The sequence below is a fragment of the Toxoplasma gondii genome, chromosome IX (genome assembly GCF_000006565.2).
Source record: "Toxoplasma gondii ME49 chromosome IX, whole genome shotgun sequence".
Lineage (NCBI taxonomy): Eukaryota > Apicomplexa > Conoidasida > Eucoccidiorida > Sarcocystidae > Toxoplasma > Toxoplasma gondii.
The window spans coordinates 3,440,549-3,455,502 of NC_031477.1; the positions used below are offsets into that span (position 1 = coordinate 3,440,549).

Here is a 14,954-nt window from a genome sequence, read left to right on the forward strand (position 1 = left end):
ATGTCACTCCACTTTGTTTTCCCGCGTCTGTGGCACTTGATGCGCCTACCTTTGTGTGAAAAGCGTCGAGTCTTGAAAACCCAAGTGGTGCAGAAAAAGTTCCCTGAAAAGGTGCTTTTCTCTTAACCCACGCAGCTCTAGTCTTCGAACGAACCGACAGAAACCGTGGAGAGAAACGCGTAGACGCAAAAAAACACTCGGGATCGAAAAGACGGAGAGAAACGAGAAAAGATCCAGTCCAATCAGGCGAATTGCCTCAAAAAGGACGTTAACAAGAAAACCGATGATTCTCCCTTGTTCCCACTGCACAACATGGGACAGGAACATCTCCAGACCCCCCTTCCTTCGCATTTCATAAAACCAATGCAAATATACACGCATGCACTTATCCTCGTACAAACATGCACATATAAATATATACGGATATATGTATATGTGCACAAATATGCGCGTGTATATATATATATATATATATATATGCATATATATGTATATATGTATGCATACGCATATGCATATGCATGTATATATACACGGCTCCCTGAGTTTATAGAGTATTGCGCGTATCATCGCAGTAGACGAGATAAACATCAGAATAGAAAAAACAGCAGACTTAGAACAGAGAATGTGTAACAGGAGACACCGGCAGTGTCTCCCGTGGCACTCTCAACGAAGAAAAAGAATCACGGGCATGCAGACCCGAGAACTACGACACAAATATCCACAAAAAACACTATATAAATGGTACGTTTATCCACATATATGACTATGTATATGCTTGTACACATGTACATATGCTTGTATGCGGCATCCAAATATATATAGATATATACGTATATTGTCTGTATATGTTGGATGTGTTTCCAGCTGGTCACGAAAGCTCCACATAAGACTTTCTCTTTACGTTTCCGCTTTCCAGTGACGAGGCTTGCACAAGCATACGCCAATGTGACCAGGTGTATTTGCACCTTTATGCAGGATGACATGCGCACATCTGTACAGGAAGCGCAAAACAGGCTTTAGGCGATCTTCTGGGTCTTTCCGTCGCACCCGTCCTGTCGAGTGAGTTGCCGTCCGCACGAAGGAAGCCGCGTTTTCACTCTCTCACTCTCGCGGGACAGGAAAGAACGAAAACTGTGCAGAAACAGACGGTGAAGAGCCGCAGATTTGCAGCAGATTTGCAGAGGAAAGTGTCACAGCACGAAACGCGTGTAGTCCGTCTTGGTGAGGAGCGAGCTGACGCTCGACCGAACGCGTTCGAGGTCGACTTCCACTCTGAGACAGAATAGAAGAACAAGAAAAACGCGGAGAATCTGAAGAGGAATCTGAGAATGGGAGACGACAAACAGGCGAAACCACATCTCTCCGGTGCCTTCTGTCTGACACCTCGGGAATCGCACATTTACGCTCATTCGCAAAAACACGTCTATCTCTATCTACTCATAAATGTATATGCAAATGGAGAAATAAACATATATATATATATATATATATATATACATACAGAGATTCTCTACGTACACACAGCAGTCAACACGTGGGAGGGAAGGGATGTTGAGACACTAAAAATAGGCGTGAAGTGGTCCGTATTACGAGACTTGCGGAGCCTAACGAGAAAGGCGCAAAGAAACAACCCAACGAAGAGGAAAAGGATCTCAGAAAAGGATATGGAGGAGGGCATCCTGTAGGGAGAACAAGAAGCACGAAAACGTGCAGAGAAGGAAGCGCGATAAAGTAGGGAAAAAAGTCTCTCGAGCAACACGTCTTACAACCGCAGCATGTACATATATATAAACACACGCATACACATATGTACAAACATATATATATATATATACATATATATATACATATATGCACATATACATGCATATGCATACACATATATCATATGCATATATTCATACATATATATATATATATATATATATATATACATATATGTATATATATGTATATATAAATGTATGCAGACGTGTGATGCATTGATGTGTAAGACGAGTCTTACCGCGTTCCAGGAGCCATCGAGGGGGCTGCGAAGTTGATGTCTTCCATGATTCTGCGGGAGCAAAGCCACAGACGAGACAAAAATAGTAACGCGAGAGAACAAGTGAGGAAGAAAAGAGGAACAAGACGAACCTGGAGAGGAAATGTCCCAGAAGAAAAGCCAACTGGACTAGAAAGAGCATGAGGCTGGAAGCCCGAAGAAAGTTGTGAGTCGGCTGTCTGCATTGAATGCACAAGCGAACTGTTTAAATCCAAGCATTTCGCTGTCTTCTTGTCTTTTTCTCTGGTCTCTCCTGTGGTGTTCCCTATTGATGCTTGAGTCTTTTGTCATTCCCTGCAAGTTGCTCGAGCCAACGAAACGGAGTGAATAAAACCGTTCCTCATCTCTCTCCTAACCACGTGAGGGCCATTGAAGTGCACGTGGTGCACTTAACATGAGAGCACTTAACACGGCGGTCACGAAAATAGAACTGGGATCCGGTAAACAGGGACATTCAAGATCGAAACAAAAACTGAAACTCGTCAAAGCAATTCCCCCAAAGAAGCTCATAAGTAATCCCGTTCCGGAAAAAACGGCTCCCTTCTTCAGGAAAGGCTCGCATGCAGATGCTTATTGCTTTCTTTGAACCCACATCGCAAAGACTTTCTTAGTGCTCCACATTTGTGCTTTCGCCACGCGTGTACCGTCGCGTTCCGGTCGTTTGCTTCGCGAGCTTTCTCCGGTCCGGAAGAATGTCACTTGCGGCGTACGCACACCCCACCACGCAAGCAAAGAAGGATGAAGAAAGAACGGGGTCTCTGGTCTTTTGCTTACTTTTCAATGATGGTGTGTAGACGTCGGGCACCAATGTTCTCGACACTCGCGTTCACTTCGCAAGCAACTGAGGGGAAGAAAGAAAAACGAGCTCTGTTCTTCTTTCAAGACTTGGCGAAGTGCATGCACATGTCTGTTCAGGTGTACATACACCCACCTCCAGACTAGCCACGCGGGCGTGTACATACACCCGAGGATTCTCGAGACACAGAGACAAATCGTGAAATACCGTTGTGTGCACAGTGCCTACTCTCTACGAGCCCTTCGCCGGTCGTCTTCGTGTTTGATTTTTGCAGTACAGTTTTACAGAACTACGCTGATTGCCAGTCACTTAAGAAAGTTCAGATGTAAGTAAGAAAGTCCTACTGGATTATCGAGAGATTCAAATGTATCAGTTCTTCCGTTAGCAGACAATTGAGGACACGCCGAGTCTAGTGATCTGTGGCACGACGAATTTCCTTGTTCCGGTGTACACACACCTCGAGCGATTTCGTTTACTGCCTCTTCGGTGAAGTGGAGTTCCACGTTCTCGGTGCGCAGGAGCGCTGCATAAAGCCACACGTGGAGTCAGGAAATGTAGATGAATGAACACTTGGATAATGCGAAATCTGGAGACATCCGGTAGAGCGTCGTGCGGCTGCGGGTTGCGGCGAGGGCGAATGCCAAGGAAAACAACAAAGTAACGGAGACACTGTCGGCCACTCCGCCCTCCTCAGATCTCCCATGTGGCCCTAAGTCGCAGGAAATGAAACTCTACTAGTCTTGTCTGCCTCAAAGATCTTGGGCGTCTCTGCAGCTCGTAACTGGGCGGGGTTTTATTCTCACTGGCGCCTCTATCTGCGACCGGTTCTTCTTCTGAAACGCTGACTTCAGTGGACCCGTTTGAGGCAGGCGTACCTGTGTTCTGCGCAAGCAGATTGTTTTGCGTCTTCGTCAAAATGTCTCTCAAGTCGTTTTCTGTCAGAGATTTGAGAGTGACACGAATGGGGAGACGCCCCTGCAGTTCCGCCAGCAGGTCGCTCGGCCGCACGCAGTGAAACGCGCCTGCGGGAAACCGGGTACAGAGAGAGAGGGAGACATCCAGGAACGTAAAACACGAAAGCCACAAATTTCCTCTCTCGCCGATATACACGAAAGACAGAGAGTTTCTTCTTTCAAACACTCGACAGAGGCCTCTCCAAAACGCGGGACCCCGAGCACTTCAGTGCGAAGAATCCGGTTTCCCCTGGAGCACCGCACATCTCTCCTATCCACACTCGAGGAGAGGAGAAAACCTCGAGAGGGGAACAGAGAGGGAGCCGGATCGACACCGACACACATTTACGCAACCCACAACCCCGTAACTAAAAAACGAATCTTTTAAAAGAAGTAAGCGAGGCGTTTGACACTGCCTTCGCAGACAAAACGTGGAAGGGACGTGTTCGCCCTTTCAAGCGTTACTGACTCTCGATTTTGTAGTGACATATAGCAGGTAAGATACTGACTAGAGTCCATTCGCCTCTTCTCCGTGGTTGTTCGGTTCCGCCCTCAACTCTTCTGTAGTGTCTCGACACTGGAGAGCGCCTGTTCAGAGTTCGATAGAAAGGCGTCTCTTTCGCCGCAGTGGACTGCAGACGACAGAGGCATTTGTCGAAGTAGGAAAGCCTTTTTTACCCGAAGCTATGAAGAGGATGTAATCCGTCTTCACGTCTCCGTAGCGAGTGCTGACGGTTGTGCCCTCAATCAAGGGAAGCAAGTCGCGCTGGACTCCTTCGTCTGAAGCATCAGGATTGTAGCCGTTCCGACCGCCCTGAGAGAGGACGAGGAGTCACCGGAAACGGAGAGACAGAGTCGAGAAAAGAGAAGGAGACACCACGAAAGAAGACACCGAAAAACTTTCAAAAGGGAAACGCCCACAGAGAAGAAAAAAGAGACACCAGGGAAGGAGAAACGTTTGCTTTCTACATTCGGGAACCCATGCACAAAACAGCGAAATAGCCCAACGCAAAAAATATGCACATTCTCCACATCTCGACGACTCACCAGTCTCCACACTTGCAAGTATCTACGACGCACGATCACATGCATTTATCTATGCACATACGCATGTGTATGTAGGCTTGTGTGGAGTAATTAATGTACGTATGCTATGTATGTATGTTATGTATGTCTGTTATGTGTGTAGTTAAGAATGCATGCTTGCATGTATGTAGGTATGCATGCGTGTATGTATGTATATATGTATTTGTTTGTATGTATGTATTTGTATGCATGCATGTGCATGGATGCATATGTATGTATGTATGTATGCATGTATGTATGTATGTATGTAATAATGTATGTACTTGTATGAGTGCATGCACGTATATATTCGCTTGTTTTCTGAAACGTACCTTGCTGCAGATTTTGTCGATTTCATCAATAAAGACGATGCCTTCTTGTTCGACGGCCTCGAGTGCTTTCTGGACAACCAGGTCCTGGAAAACCGAAGAGAAAAGTGGAGAAGAAGAGTCGGAGGTTGCTCTGTGTGTGTCCGTGAGATTGCGAGAAGCAGAGAGACGCTTTCCACTCCGTGTTGCTCTCTTTCCGGTCCCTCTCTCTTTCTCCGCCCTGTTTGTCCCTGCACTTCCCGTCCTACCTTGGTGATCATGGAATCCAGTTCTGCTTGCATGAGCTTTTTTCGCGCTTCCTTCACTGTCAAATTCCGACCCTCAGAGCCTCGCCCGCTGCGACCTGCCACCATCAGGCACACGATCCACAGAAAGGAAAAAGTGAATCTTCACGCAAAGAGAAGAAAGAAAAACAGAACAGCTCCTTCGCCACCGAGGAGAGACATGGAAACATCATGTTTACCTCCAAGAAATTGAAAAACGGCGCTGTGGAAGTGCATTTACCACAGAGAGAAGAAGAAAGTCACGTTCGTAAAGAGCGCTGCCGCCACAAAAAAGCGAAAAAGACGGGAGAGACTGTGCGTTGCGTATCGTAACGGAAAGCGCAACCAGTTTTCCGTGAAAGAGACAGGACAAGACAGCCCACAGAGAGTCGAGAGACACAGCCCGAACCTGCAGTGCGAAGACCGATTCAGGAAAGACAAGCAGAAGAGATAAATCAAGAAACAATGATTCATGAAAAGCGCCCACTACTTCTGCTTCCACAAAAACATTGAAGAACAAGGACAACTGGAGCAGAGAACAAGTACTCTCACAGAAGGCGGGATAAAAACAAACAGATTTAAAACTATTTCGTAGTCGACAAGTCCGTCGCCCCTCGTCGATAGGCGTGTCTCCCTCATTTACATAAACACCTACTATGCATACTTACGTAATATAAAGAGGCATATGTACAGATGTCCATACGTATATACATACATACATATATACATATATATATATATATATATATATATATAAATGGATAATGAACGCTTGTATATGCGTATATATTTTAACATGTGCACATACATGTGTATCCGTGTATGAATGCTTCTTTGTTTCTACGTGTAACTTGTATGCAGATAGTGAGGTAAAACTTGCGTAACTGTGTACTGTGAGTGCATCTGAGAATACGTTTCGAGATTCGATCGGAAATCCAGGCGTACGTGTTGTAAAGAAGGCAGGACGGGGCCGGTCGATGTCTCGAATAATGCTTTCCAAGTCGGCCACAACTGCGCAACGGAAAACACTAGAAAAACATGCCGCAGCATTCTCCCTTTTCCTTTTTCTGTTCATCCTCTCTCTTCTGTCAAACTCCCCAGAGTTTCCTCTCTTCTTCCCGATCTCTGCTTTCTCTCGTGTATGGTTCGTCCATTTTGGCTCTCTCACGCTCTCGGTCTTTCTCTGCATATCCCTTTCTTTCTTTCGCTCATTCTCTCTGTGTTTTCCACCAACTGTCTGCCTTTCGCCTCTCCGTCTGTCTCTTCCTTCCCCCGCCCCAGCTCGTCCACAGCCTTCCCGAAAACTGCAGCCTCTCTGATCTCTTGCGATGCTCCTGTCCAACGCCTCCGTCGCGCTTTTTGCTCTCTTCTTCCCCACCTCTGGTCCTTCTTTGTCTTCTTCTCCGTCCCTGAGTTCTGGAGTTCTCTTGTCTCCAGCGACAGTGGCCGTCTCCCCTCTTTTCGAGAAGCCTTCACTTGCGTCTGTGTCTGCTGAAGAAGCTCACTCGCATCTCTGTTTCCTTCCTCCGTGAAGGATCCACCTGAGGCTGCGCCGCCGCTCGGCCTCTGGGGAAAGTCCACGTGGACGCGTCGCGCGTCAAGAGCCCCGCAGCGCAGGTGCCGAAGCCAGTGCTGGTGCTCCTCAGCCTGAACGGAAAATTGGAAAGTGCACCTTTGCGCAGGAGAACATTTCAACCTGTAGACAGACGGGAGACAGCGCTGCTGCTCCTCTGCCTACAATTGGAGAAGCCACAGTTCCTGGGAGAAACCCAGGGTGAATTCTGGATTTGCTCCGACGCCCGAGGCAGCCCCCTCTGGAGTGCAGCATTCTCAGGGAACTATGCTTTCCGAAAGCAAGAGTCACAGTGCAAGATTCTCTGCCAGCTACACCGACCAGGAAATAGCTGCGGTCGACGCTGTGGCACACACTGTGTGTATAGAGTATGGTTCCTACGTCGTTTCTATAAAACCCTGCCTTTCTCTCAGAATGGAAACAACCTGCAGATACGCGCTGCCCGCGCCGAACACCATCTTGTTGACGCTTTCGAGCTCTACTGATCGACACAAGTGCGTCTCCCCCTTTGTCTCTGCTGGCTAGCGGTGTCTGGGGTCCAGGTGTACATACGCTCGAGAGACGTACAGGCATTTTGCCGAGAAGAGCCTCAAGAATTTTCCTCTCTGCGCGGTGCTCGGCCGCCGGCCTCATCACCTCCTGCAGTTTCGTTCGTTGAGTCTTTACTGCCACTTCCACTAAGTCTCTGAAACGCGGACAGAAGAAAGAAGAAAGAAGTTGAGCACGAAAGAGAAGAGAGTGAAGAAGACCATAAAATGAAGAAGAGCAACGAGCAAGGAGGAGAAGTAGTTGAGCAAGTACCCACAGAGACCAGGCACGAGAGAACCGACACTGTCCAGTTCGCTGGGTTCAGCAAAGTGCGCATTAAACTCTGAACCCGGAACGAGAAAGCGAAAGAAAGAGACCCCACCGTACGAGGCGGTGGAAAAAGAGACGAGAGGATAGAAAAGGCGACAGAGCGAGAGGGTAAAACATGTAGAGAAAACGAACGAAATCGATGAGTGATGGAGAAAGACAGAGAAAGAGGGACAGCGAGAAGAAAGGATGGAGAAAGATACAGAGAACGAGCGACAGCTACACTGGAGGCGAAGAGGAAGGCACAGACGCAGATGCACAGGTGGGGGCGTCGGAGAACCGCAAGACGAAAAGCACAAAGAAGGCGAAGAAGGAAAAACATGCCCGATGCGAAGAAGACTCACTTGATGATCTGGTCGACATCTCTTCCGTGAAACCCAACTTCAGTGAACTTTGTCGCTTCCACCTAAGCAGGAGAACCCAAACACCGTCGTTATGCAGAACAGCAAAGATGCATAAGCACCGAACACAGGGGAAAGCGACGAAGAACGGAAGAGAGAAGGAACCAAGGAGACGAAGTGACAGGCAAACGAAACACGGGAGAAGAAAAAGGAACGAAGAGAAGGGAAGGCGAAGACACGAAAACAGAGGAAGAAGAACAAGCAAGACGGTTTAGCCGCGAGAGAAGAAAACACAGCAGGCCCTCGAAGAATTCAGAAAAGCGACCTGCAGAGACGCATGCCTGGAGGACGCAAAAAGCACGACTAAGACGCCTCAGGAAAAACCGAGATGACAGAAAAGAAATGCAGGCTTCCTTGGAAAAAACGCGCAAATAACGGACATCCCAAGAGCCCCGACAAGACAGTCGCCAAGCGCGCTGTACCCTCCCCCCTCCCCCCCAGTGGAGTGCTGTTTAGAATTCAAGCTCCTCGAAGTCCGGAGAAACTACACTCAAGTGGAAGAGAGCCTCGAAGAAGTCGATGAACCGTGAAGCAAATCCGATTTTAGCGCGAAACCGTTTGACGTTAACGCCTTATCCCGTTCCTATCTCGACCAGAGAAAGGAAATAGACGCTCTCCAGGACCGGTACCCCGGCTGTCCATCGTATTCCAAGTTTGCTTCTTTTGGTTCTCTTGAAGCGAATTTACGAGTTTCACGAGTTCGTGTACAAACCCAAGAGAAGGCTCCAACGTGCAAACAGCGAGAGCACACGGGGGATCTGCAGGGCTACAGAGACGAAAAGCAACACAGACGAATTCCTGAAAAAAGGAAACCGCTGTTCCGGAAGAAGAGGACGCAAAAGAGTTCGGGTCCTCCGAAACAGAAGAACAGACAAAAGGAAACAACATACCTTGATGAATGGTGCGTCGAGACGCTTTGCCAGACGCCGAGCAACTTCCGTCTTTCCAACACCTGTGGGTCCAATGAGAAGAATGTTTTTCGGCGTTATGTCTTCTCGCAGTCTCTCGTCTTCAATCTGCAGACACAGGAGACAGAAACGGAGATAGAAATAGAGACACGAACGCGCGCGCTTTCAGGCGTGGACGCAAAGGAAGGCGGAACACGGGGCTTGCTAGAAAACACCAGAGGCTCTTGACGAGGAGACAGGAGACAGTTCTTTCGAAGAAGAGTCATTTTCAGACTTGAAAAACACTCTGCTCTGCATGCGTTTGTTGGCCTGCGCAGAGGCCAGCCTCCCGATGCGACGAATCGCTATCGAGGTCTCAAACCTCCCCCTCAGTGAGGCGATTGTTGGGCGGGATACAGAGGGATGAAACCAAGTATCAGTTATAGTCTAAGTGGCAGACACTCCCGCCGTCCGATTCCGAAAAAAACATCATTCGACATTCGACCTCATATTTCAGAAGCCTCTCGGTTCTTCGTGGTCTGCCTGCTTTTCTACTACGCTCAGCACTTGCACCATCTGTACAAACTTATAGAGGTAAATACACACATATATATACTCACACGTTTATACCAGGAACAGCTTACCACTTATTCATGTGTGTATGCGTGTCTATCAGGTTTGTTGAAGCATATACAGAAATATACATATGTATGTATATACATATATATATATATGAGGTAGTATCTCTCTACTTGTGTATGCACACATAAATCTACAACTACACATAAATATATACCACAACATTCGTGGGTATGCGCATTATTACGTGCAAACATGAATATATAATTAGATATATTTATACATGAGTATACATGCATACATGCATATATGTATACATGTGAATGTGGGGTGCAGACTTACATGCCTGCGTCTCCAGCGCTGTCTGAGAGCAACGGCGACGGCACGTTTAGCCTCCACCTGTCCGACGATGAATCTGTTGAGATACTCAACCATGGCCTGGGGACAGAGACTGTGAGACTTGTCTCTTCTTTCGGAGGTAGTTTGTGGGGTGAGACTCGTAGGTCGCGAGGAGGGGAGAGACGGTGGAGAGGCGCCGGAGCAGGGAGGCGCAGAAGAAGCAAAGAAGCGAGAAGAGGAAGCAGTGAAGGAAGGCGAAGAAGAAGAGACAGACATCACGGGGAAGAGCGAACAACACACTCGCCGAGCAGAGTAAGAAGAAGGTATACAGGAAGCAGACGAGCAGTAAGAAGAGAAGCAAGAAGAGGAAGAAGGGGGGAAACAAGACAAGCAACCTCTGTGGATTGACGCAGACGGCAAGTCAGTGTTCCGGGTGGGGAGCGCGCTTTGAAAGGAGTGGCAGAGAGCCGGAGAGAAGTAAGAATAAGAAAAAAGAAGAGCTGAGGAAGTTTGAGGCGAACGCGCCTGCGACAGCAAATGCGTGATTCCGACGCCTTGAGTGACAGATCGACTCTGCGTCTCCGGCACTTCAACAGCGAAAATGAACAGTCCACCTTGCGACGAAAGTCCTTGTTGCTCTACGACGACGCACGACGCACTTCCCTTGCCCGCAGACTCACAGAACCCGCTCCCCGAGTCTCCCTCGCAAGGAGACAGGGAGGAAAGAGAAGAAAGAGGGGATGAAAGAGGGGATGAAGAGAGAGAAGAAGGAAAGAGAGAAGAGGAGGGGTGGGACGGGGGGCTTTGCGGGCCAGTGTGGGGTGGCTGTGATGTGGTAGTGCAGAGCTGTCTCTTTTGCGAGATGCAAGTTGGAAAAAGCGAGGAAGAAGCCGCTCCGGCCAGCCGTTGTGAGGAGGTCCACGCGCGTTCTTTCCCCGCTATCACGGCGTCTTGATGTACACAGAAAACACCGCGGCGAGAGTGAGCTGAAAACGCGTCACCACAGGAGGCGGGGTGGAGGTACACCTGAACGCTTCCGCCTCTCATGTGCGAGACACGTTTTCCCTCTCTGTCTCCTCTACGGTACGGAGACCCGCGCGAAGGGTGCTGAATATATGAACGGAAAGAAAAAAGCATGGGAGGACAAGTCAGAAGAGGTGAACGCGACGAGACAGAACAAGACAGACGCGTGGTGCGTCGGAGTCCAACTTCGTCGCTGACGCCCGTCGCCCCTTGAGGACCCCTGGAGGCGAGAGCAAGAGAGACAGTGGAGACAGAACGGGAGACGCGGAGACACCCGAGAGACACGCACTTCCTGTCGAGCAAAGAGACGTCTCTCAGTGGAGACAGAGACGACACGGAAGGAAGAGGACAGCAAACAGACCCCACACACAAAGTCGAAGACCAAATCTTTCTCTCTCCTCTCACTGGAAGGAGCAACAGAGCCGGACCAGAGGAATCCGCGTAAGGTTTTGAGAGCGACACTGTGCAGCTTGGAGAGTGCCGTCCAGTTATAGAAGAAGGCCGCAGAGGCCCCACTGAGGGGCGCGTCCTGCCGGAGAGGAGGCACCGCATTTCCGCCAGAGAAAATCCCAACAATAGTTCATCAATTTCCCTGTATCAGATACGGTGACCCCGTGACGATGGCGGCGACCGAAATCCTAGCATCTGAGAAGTCGTTTTCCCTGAAAAAGCAGGAGCATTCGCCTAATGAACTATCCCTGCGTTTTCTCCCAATCCGTTTGCTGGGGGGAAGAAAAGGTTGCATGTGACAGCGGCAAGACAGGCGAGTAAGTGCCAAATTTCTCGGGGAAGAAACGACAGAAAAGTGCAGGAAGGACAGGAGGGACAGAGCCCTACGGAGAGCGAAAAGAAGGCGTAGGAGAGTTAGGCAACACGAAACAGAGCGTCTCGCAGACTGCTCTTTCCTGGAGAGTCTGTCGACGCCTTGTTCGTTCTCAGACAGAAAGAATGTGAGGCAAATAACCAACGAGAAACACGCAGAAGTCTTTCCAGTCCGGCACGACAGTCAGATTCAGTGTGTTCCGTATTTTATTCTTCTCTTCACGAACGTTCTAAAATTGGCCTTTGGCAAATGCGAAGAACGCCGTCTTGACGCTCCGTCTGGTGTCGAGAAGTTCAGAGCAAGAGACGGAGAAAATCTGCACTTTGAAAGAATACACCTCTCCCACGAAGTTCTGTCGCGTGTGCCTCGATAGGGGAAAAAAGTTTGGAGACGGGCGGCCGCAGTTACAAGAGGAACTCCTCCTTAGTGTGGTGGGTGTTCAACACATTCGTCATTAAGATGTTGTGAGGGCCGAGGTAACTTTGAGTGTGGACATCTATCGTCTAAACTGGTCACGAGATACATTGGAAACCGAGAATATGCGGGCAGAACACCGGGTACGTAGGGTGGTAAAAAAATTCTTGTGCAATGCGTCTCTGATCTCTGTCTTCTGCAGTCGCGGTGAGTCCAGTCTGTTGTTTCTCCCCTTGCACCTCGTGCTGGTCGCGAGTCAAGAAATCTGGTGACACACGAGACACGGTTCACTCAAGAATGGAGCAACGGGTGGAAAGAATCAGAAGACAACTCTTGAAGGTGGCAAGTGTCGTCAAGACAGACAGCGCCTCAAAGAGCAGTCGAAGTCATCAAGACGAACTCGGCAAGAGCCCGGTTCCACGACACACGGAGAACACAAGGGCGCCAGGAGGTGGGAACGAGACGTGTGTTTCGTTTTTTTCCACGAAGAGAAACGCGTTTTCCATGTGGAGGAGACAAAGTCAATGTTTTGTCTCAGTTACGCGCTCGTCTGGCAAGGCCGAAGACGCGGTTCCAGATGTGTGCACAAGCAGACAGGACGGAGAAGTAAAGGGAATTTTCGGAACTACAGGAAAATGCGCCTTCGACTGAAATTGAGGAGAGAGAGAGAAAGCCAGAGACACACGTTTCGTCTTTTGACTCTCGGCGCCGCACTCATTTCCGCCGCGATCGAAAGGAGAGAGCCAGAGCGGTGCCTGGTTAACACTGAAGAGATAGGAAACGAGAAAGACAGAAAAGCTGGGACTCGCAAGACGTCCGAAATGCGCTTAGTCAAGAAAGTCTGGTGATACCGCTGGAGCGAGGCATTTCCCGGCCAAAAAACACGAGTTCTGGCGCGAAAACGCGACAACCGAAAACGCGACACCTCTTGGTGCGCCTGTGCTGAGAGCGCTCGCTCGTTCACAATCTTTTCTCATCACGAGAGGGGTGTGTGTTTTACTCGCACGTTCGCATCTTCTCCGCGCACACGAAGCGGCTTTGTGAGTTGATTCGCCTTGGTTCGTCCAATTCGGTGTTTGTAGAATCGCTTTTACACACTCCTTCCAAGCACATTTGCACGCTCCGGCGCATGCGCGCAGTTCACTCACGCTGGCTGCCGGAGAAAAGTTACCGACAGAACGAACTGCATTCAGAGGAGCGTACTCTTACGACACCGTTCAAATCTCTTCCGCACCCAGGCGAAGGGCTGTTCGCGCTCGAAATGAGTTTTCTTTGTCATTTGCACACTAAGCACGGGACCCTTCGCCGGTTAGATGATGCTTCCAGGGGTGCTTCACAAGCGCTCCGGTTGAGTACGCACGCGCCATATAGCTAAAAACAGGATCCGCGCCGAAGGTGAAAGGCGCTGTGAGCGCTGTGTTTGCTTGGACATAGGAAATCATTTCCTTTTGACGAAACAAGGAAGACCCTAAGAGAAACTTGGGCGTCAAGGAACGGCCCACCATGCGCAAGGAGTGCAAACGCCAGAGCACTGTAGTGGCATTGGTGCAGCGGAGTGAACGAGTGCGAGAGAAAGAACATCTCAACAGACGTCTTGAAACATTACACCCGTGCCGATCAATCCGACGACACAAAGAAGAGATCAGAGCAAGAGTCAGAAAGACACAAAGACGGAAACTGCCGCGGCAGGCTGACAGGTCTAGCGGACGTTATTGGTTGCCGGCGTTACACCGATCTTTTGTTGAAACGGGGAGTCTTACGGATTCGTTTGATTCTTCTCACCGCGAATGCCTACATGTAGAAGGCGTCTTTTCCACTGTCTACCAAAACGAACAAGTGTGCAGATGCTCGCCGGGGTACCCCGACTGGCGTCCCAGCGAAACTCAAGCGTCACACCGCTGAAGGGTCTCTGTTCCTTCTCGTGGTAACACCCTAGAGTGTAAATTCTCTAGAGATTGCGTGCGTCTGGAGAGTGCTCCTGGGGTTGTGCCACGAAATACAGGATGGCTTTCTCCCTTTTCACTCTAAGGCACTTGCGACCTCGTTGTGACAGCCGGGGAAAGTGGAAAGGCATGTTCCACGCGGCTCCGAACGTCACGGCAGAGAGGCAGTTCTTGTCCACCTGCGCAACAGGTTGGACAAGCCTAGAGGAAAAGTGCGTGCATGCCTTCGGGACAAAGTCGCTATCCACGCAACCGCATACACAGCTTCAGAAGTGCGAATGAAATGCGAAAGGGGAATGCACACAATCTTCGATCCTTGTTGGCATAACGCTGTGTTGTTAGATGCTGCGCACACTGCTTCATATCTTGAAAACGCTGCCGCATCTCTAACTCCGCACACAACGCTTGCAAATGCACAAGCTGCCTCTAATTTGTATCTAGACAGAAGAAAAAAAATGTCACCTGGAAAGGTGGCTTTGCGCTGGTTAGATATCCTTACGTCCAAAACAACTTCGCACGGCAGCCAATTTCCACTTCCGTTCGTATTTTTCACGTGCGGCTTATGCAGAAAAGTAGACGGGAGGCGAGCTCTTGTAGGGAATGCCAGTTCCAGTTTTTGAAAGATGCCTGCGATATGAGTGCTTGCTTTCGACAAAACATGAGC

At 49.2% G+C, this 14,954-nt stretch overlaps 1 protein-coding gene across 1 annotated transcript; it reads right to left on the bottom strand.

The window, feature by feature from the left end:
• Window positions 1-126: 126 nt before the first annotated feature.
• Window positions 127-13,370, bottom strand: TGME49_289780 (ATP-dependent hsl protease ATP-binding subunit hslU, putative). The gene is made up of 14 exons (XM_018782094.1): window positions 10,091-13,370; window positions 9,173-9,298; window positions 8,226-8,287; window positions 7,594-7,711; window positions 6,959-7,100; window positions 6,399-6,464; window positions 5,439-5,533; window positions 5,194-5,277; window positions 4,475-4,610; window positions 3,719-3,865; window positions 3,301-3,366; window positions 2,822-2,888; window positions 2,009-2,059; window positions 127-1,275 (listed from the first exon to the last, which is right to left on the bottom strand). Exons 1-14 carry the CDS (start codon window positions 11,660-11,662, stop codon window positions 1,194-1,196), a joined length of 2,814 nt encoding a protein of 937 aa, XP_018636418.1. The 5' UTR covers window positions 11,663-13,370; the 3' UTR covers window positions 127-1,193.
• Between the last annotated feature and the right edge of the window lie 1,584 nt (window positions 13,371-14,954).